The 6474-nt window shown below is 51.7% G+C and overlaps 1 protein-coding gene across 1 annotated transcript in view; it reads right to left on the minus strand.

The window, feature by feature from the left end:
• Positions 1 to 6474, minus strand: part of CSMD2 (CUB and Sushi multiple domains 2) — a 304492-nt gene that overhangs the window by 89798 nt on the left and 208220 nt on the right. The window contains 3 exon segments of the mRNA XM_017736114.1: positions 272 to 504; positions 3193 to 3352; positions 3355 to 3397. Coding sequence (XP_017591603.1) covers positions 272 to 504; positions 3193 to 3352; positions 3355 to 3397 — 436 coding nt within the window.

The following is a 6474-nucleotide window of genomic DNA, read 5'->3' on the forward strand; positions in this document are numbered from 1 at the left end:
GGAAGACCACGAGGACTTCGTCTCATCCGTTGGTAGCTATTGCCCCTCTTTTTCCCCCTCTCTACTTTGTTTTTCTCTCTCTCTCTCTCTCTCTTACTCTCTTCTATTGCACTACTGTGTTGTGGACACTTAATAAAGGCGCACTGTTTTTGATTAAAACTGAAATCTCTTGTGTCCTTTTACACTCTGAGATCGATAAACGAACCATCACGACCCCCGCTTGCACTAGCAGATCGTGACACCAGGGCAGGCTCTGTGCCCGTGTGCCCACGCCAGGCCCTGTGTCCGTGTGCCCAGGCCCTGTGTCCATACCTGTGCACGTGGGCGGGTCTGGCTGCCAGAAGAACCTGTTCTCGATCTGCACACAGGTGATCTGGGCCTCCCCTTGCAGGGCGTAGCCGGGGTTGCACTGGAAGGTGATGGAGTCCCCGGCCTCTTTGCTGTCCCCACTCCGGCTCCCGTTCTGGGGGATTCCTGGGTCGTTGCAGGAAGTGGCCGTGGAAACTGAAGGGAATGAAAAGCACATCTTGAATATCGATGTTTATTTAACACCAGGCCTGCAGCACCGGCTGGCCTGAGGCTCTGTCCTTACCCAGCCATCCAGGCCGTGCTTGTTCCCCACCCCTCCTCCCCCCGACACAAAAAGTGCCTCTCCCTTTGCTCTGAGCATCTGCCACTCCAGCTGGGAAAGGCTCTGGGGACCAGCAAGTGCAAGAGCAGCACCCAAGGAGCAGCTTTGATATGGAATTGTGCACACGGCTGTTTACTCCTGTCCTGAGGCTCTGTCCTTACCCAGCCATCCAGGCCGTGCTTGTTCCCCACCCCTCCTCCCCCCGACACAAAAAGTGCCTCTCCCTTTGCTCTGAGCATCTGCCACTCCAGCTGGGAAAGGCTCTGGGGACCAGCAAGTGCAAGAGCAGCACCCAAGGAGCAGCTTTGATATGGAATTGTGCACACGGCTGTTTACTCCATCAGCCCAGACACCCACTGATCTCCCACGGAGTTTTTGGAGAGTTCTGTGGCAGGCACATGCTGCAAAATCAACTCAGCCACCAGCACTTCACACCTTCCCCTGAGTGGCAGAGAAATTTAGCCTCAAGATCTGTGAAGCACCAAGCGTGACCTTTCAGAAATGTGTTTGTTTCCCTCCCAGACTTGTTGCTGCCTCTCTTTGAGGTCTGAGATGTCCCCGGAGCTGGGGACGGGCAAAGCTTCGTTGCTGCCTGAGCTCAAGGTCTGCCAACACCACAAGGATTTACCAGCAGGGAAAATCCTGGAGTAATAGGAGTTTTGCAGGCTTATCCACCTCATTAAAGCTCCCAAGATCCCAAAGTGGACAGGTCTGAGCTCAGGTCTGGCTGCTTTGGGGCAGGGAGAGGGTTTGAGCAGGAGCAGTCAATAAAGCCCAACTCCAGATCAGGAGCTTATTTCCTGCTAAGTTGATGAGAGTCTGTTACACCCAGGCAGTTTAGAGAAAGCTGCTCTTGAAAGAGCCAGAGGAAATCCCTCTCTTTCTGTGCAGCTGGAGATAAGGAAGTTAACAGCCCAGGCTGGTCCTTCCCAGCACAAAACCTGGCAAAAAAACCCGGGATGGCACCGCTGTGCTGGGTGGCACAAAGCTCTGCCTCTGTCTGGCTCATCCCAAAGGTCTTAAATCCAGCAGAAATTCTCCCCGAAATGCTGGCTTGCTCCCCCAGGCAAGCAAGGCACCCTGCACAGAAAGTTATGGAAAAAAAACTTGGGAAGATGTTTCAATGTGTCTGAATCCAGGGAAAGTCACTCACATCGTCACTCACCCAACCACTCCCTGTTTATTATCACTCCAAAACAACTGCACAAACCTGGAACCCTCTGAAAATACTGGAATGTATCACCCCAAAGAACTGAAATGAATGTGGCTGCAGGGCTGAGGTGCAGGTGAGAGCAGCCAGGACTCAGGAATGCTGGACCGGAGCAGGGACAGCCCTGCAAGCCCAGGGAGTTTTTTGTGTCCTACATCCCAAGGGACCCAATTTGGGGGGGGGGGGGGGCTTTGAACGAATAGGCTAAACTTTCAGGGCCCACTGCCAGCCCCTCCCAGGAAACCCGGGGGAAGCTGCCAGGGTGAAACTGAGGGGCCTGGGGTGGAAAATTGCTGGAATTCCTTCTTGTGCATTCCAGGGCTTTCTGCTCCATGCCTCGCTGCCGAATTCCCCACTCTGAGGGCAGAGGGGGCACAGAATTCACTGCCAGCACAAAATACATGAGATTTTCCCCTATTTTCAGAGTCGGCAGCCAAAAAGGGCTGGGAGACACAGAAGTCAAGGAATTTGTGTATTTGTCAAGTCAATATTTCCAAACCGAGTTTCGATTTTCCAATTCCAACCCAGCCACGAAACAAACAGATCCTTCGAAGGGAGCAAGCAGAACTGAGAAGTGGCTTGTGAAGGCAGCAATAATTACTGTCCACAACCCTAATTTCAAACCTCTGACTGCTCAGCAAATGATCCTCACAGGATGGAGCTCAGGGAAGAAAAACTGTGCTAATGCAGAGCTGTAAAATAATGGATTTCCTGCAGACTGATGTTTGTGCTGCCCAGGAAACGAGGGGGTTCCCAGCTCGCAGGATGCACAGTTCACTTTTTTCAGGATCATTTCAGTGGGTTTAGTCCACGAATTCTGGATTTTAGTTTCATCAATATCAACCTGCTTTGGGTTTTGTGACTTTTTCTCTTCACAGCAACACTGCAAGTAATTCTTTCTAAGTTATATAGTGAATAGATGGAATTCAGTGGTAGTTAAGTGATCAGTGGATCGCCTAATGAGTTCATTTTATGTTTATTTTTTATGAAAGTGACTCTAAGTGTCCACTGCAGTGTCACCTGCTCACCCTTTGGATATACCTGGAATCTCTGCCCAGCAAAGCTGGCTTTGGTTGGATTTTCCCTGTGGGTTTGGTTGGATTTTCCCTTTGGGTTCGGTTGGGTTTTTGAGGAATCCCCGCACATCCCACCTGAGAACTGGATGGCAAAGCCTGTTTATTTTTTATGAAAGTGACTCTAAGCGTCCACTGCAGTGTCACCTGCTCACCCTTTGGATATACCTGGAATCTCTGCCCAGCAAAGCTGGCTTTGGTTGGATTTTCCCTGTGGGTTTGGTTGGATTTTCCCTTTGGGTTCGGTTGGGTTTTTGAGGAATCCCCGCACATCCCACCTGAGAACTGGATGGCAAAGCCCTGCTTGCTGGTGAAGAAGTCGGTGTTGAACTGCAGGATGACGGAGTTGAAGGTGCTGTGGATGTCCCCTGGCAACCCCGAGCCGCTCATATCCCTCAGCAGGATCCCGTTCTCCATCGGCCAGTCTCAAAGCTCTACACCACGTCGTGGAACTCCTCGGTGTGGAACACCATGAAATGCAGCCTGCGGGGCAAAACCGACTGGAATTCACACCTGGAATGGGATTGGTGCCCAATTCAGGCAGCCAGGCCCACAAGGAATGTGCTGTCTCATCTGGAATTCAGACCTGGAATGGGATCTGCGCCCACCTGAGGCAGCCAGGCCCACAAGGAATGTGTTGCCCCATCAGGAGTTCAGACCTGGAATGGCATTTGTGCCAAATTCAGGCAGCCAGGCCCACAAAGAAGGCGTTGTCTCATCCAGAACTCGGCTTGGAACAAGGATTCCAGCCTCATTCCTCCCTCATAAATCCCACCCATAAGCAAAACCCAAGAGGAATGCTGATGTCTTCCCAGAAACTGGGTTCTTTCTGAGCAATCCTAAAATTGGCTCCTGTCCTGGGAAAATGACTGGTCTCTCCTTGTTCAGGAACAAGGCAAAGGTCCGAGGGCCCGTTGCGGGCAGTGGAAATGTCCTTCAGCTGGAAGAATCCATTGGTTTTCCAGCCAAAGGAGCTCAGACACTGCAAAGAGCAGCTCAGTGAAGGAAAAGCAGGAAAACTGCAGCAGAGGGGGATAGGGGCTGATGGAGAGGGGATTTTCAGGTAGTGATAGGACAAGGGAAAGTGAAGGAGGGCAGGTTTGGATGAGATTTCAGGAAGGAATTCCTCCCTGTGAGGGTGGGGAGGGGGTGGGATGGAATTCCCAGAGAAGTTGGGGCTGCTCCTGGATCCCTGGAAATGTCCAAGGCCAGCCTGGACAGGGCTTGGAGCAACCTGGGATAGGGGAAGGTGTTGGGGTTGGAACTGGATGAGTTTTAAGGCTCCTTCCAACCCAAACCATTCCAGGATTTCTCTGCAGTTTCACTGAGCTGTGGAACAGATAAATGCTGAGAAATTTATTCCAAAACAAGAATGAGGAGAGAAAATGTGCTGAGGTCCCTTCAGACACCTCACACCCCTCATCCCATTCCCACCTTGTCCCTGCTCTGCTCACAGCAACACCTGGGCTGTCCTTTGGCTTTTTTGCTGGAGCAGCTCCCTGGGAAGAGCCAGCAGCTCCTGATAAATGCCCTGATTTGGGATCACCTGCACTCAGCTCAAGGAATTTGCTCCTGGCACTGAGCTGATCCCAGCTACTGGAGGGAAAAGGGAAGGAAACAACCACTGAATTAAAGCAGCATCAGGCTGGCAAAGAAACTCCTTAACCCTGAACCAGGTGTGAAGTGACCCAGAAAAAGGGGCAGAAAGGGAAGGTGGGCAACAGGTGGGTGCCAATTCTGATGCTGGATTGCAGCACCTCCGGGATTCTGATGTATTTTAGGAAGTTCTGGGTGTTGCAGAACGGGGTTTGGACCAGCAAACAGAGGAACTTCAGCAGGGAATAAAGAAAAGTGAAGCAGCCAGAGCTCCAAAATCCACAGCAGGAAGGGAAGGGAAGGAAAACAAGAGTTAAGAAGGTGGGAGATGACACTGAACTCCCAAGGAGGGGTTTTATTTTGATGCTCTGAAGGGATTTCATTCCCTTCCTCTGGATTTTACGGTTTGGTCTGTCCTGGAGAGGCGGCTCAAGGCCTTCAGCCAAGGCACTTCCACAGGGAATTCCTCATGGAAAGCTGCAGGAGGCCTCATGGTGAGGGAATTCCCTCTGGAGTCTGCGCCAGCGATGGACCCAAGGGGATGGGAGAAATTCCATGCCCAGCTGAGGGCTGGTGGCACTTCAGGACAGGACAAACGTGGTCCCAACACATCCCTGGTGGGATCTCACCCTGCTCATCCCCACCCAGGCCCGGCTCTGCTGTGGGAGGATGGGGAGCAGATGGATCCAGGCTTTGCCAGGAGCTTTGGGATCTTCCCAGGTCGGAAGAACCATCCAAGGACAAGATCCTGCCCTGGTTATGGTGACACCTGAGGGGGTCACCAGCTACGGGCTGCAATTCCTGAGTCATGGAATGTCCTGAGTGGGAATGGACCCACAGAGATCATCAAATCCAACTCCAGGCCCTGCAGACATCCCAAAATCCCACCCTGTCCTGAAGAGAGGAGGGAGCTCTGGCAGCCTTGGGAATGTGCCCATTCCCTGGGGATGGATCAGGGGCTGATCCCTTCTATTCCTGCACTCAAATCCCACCTGGAAAGGAGGAATTTCCCTGTCCCTGTTTGTCATTGCCCCGTTTTCCCTCTGGCACAACAAAATCAGGCCAACGATGGGAAACTCAACCCCAGTGTGAAAAGGGGACAGAAACCCAGAAATGGAGAAAATCTGTAAAAAAAACCCCCATCAGGTGCTGTGCTGAAATCCCTGCCAGCCCACAGAGGCAAACAGGGAAGCTCTCACTTTGCTGCTTTCCCATTTATCTGGGGCAAACATAAATACATCAGGGAGAGCCATAAAAAAAAAGGGGGAGAAAAAAAAAAAGCCCCAGTGCAAAATCCTCAGCAACAAAACCATGCTCCCAGAACCTGGGAGAAAGCAAAAGAGCTGAATCATAAATCTCCCAAGCAGAGACCTTGAGCAAAGAGAAATAAAGGCAGGCTTGAGGAAAATCAGGATGGATGGTGCAGAGCTGTTCTCCACGGCTGCCTCGGCCTGATTGCGTTTGTTCCCAGCCTTAACTGGGCCCAGTGAGCCAGAACTGCTGGAGAAAACTCATCCCTGGAGACCTTGGGATCAGGGAGAGGCTGCCAGAGGTTGAGCTGGGGTGGGGGAGAACACCGAAACCAGGGCTGCCTGAAACACCCCGATATATGTGAGAAAAACCAAGTTCAGGCTGTGCCAGGGGGAGAAAAACTCGATGCAGGTGCTCCCAGGGCCAGGCTGCCCAGTGCCAGTCAGGGCAGGATCTGTTGGGATATCAGATCTGGAGTTCTCTGGAGCAAATCCATCTATTCCACAGGCACATCTCAGCTCTGCCCTCAGCCTGACGTGGGAGAGCAGGCAGAGCCTCTGCTTCAGCAGACAATGGAGGGGGGAAGGAGTTTTATTCCTGCACTCTGACAATCCCGACTTCCCAATTACAGGCATGGAAATGCAGCAAAAAAAAAAGGGCAAATTAGAAATTTGGGAGTTGATATAAATATAAATATAAATATAAATATAAAT

The sequence above is a fragment of the Corvus brachyrhynchos genome, unplaced genomic scaffold, assembly GCF_000691975.1.
Source record: "Corvus brachyrhynchos isolate BGI_N302 unplaced genomic scaffold, ASM69197v1 scaffold65, whole genome shotgun sequence".
NCBI classification, from domain to species: Eukaryota; Metazoa; Chordata; class Aves; order Passeriformes; family Corvidae; genus Corvus; species Corvus brachyrhynchos.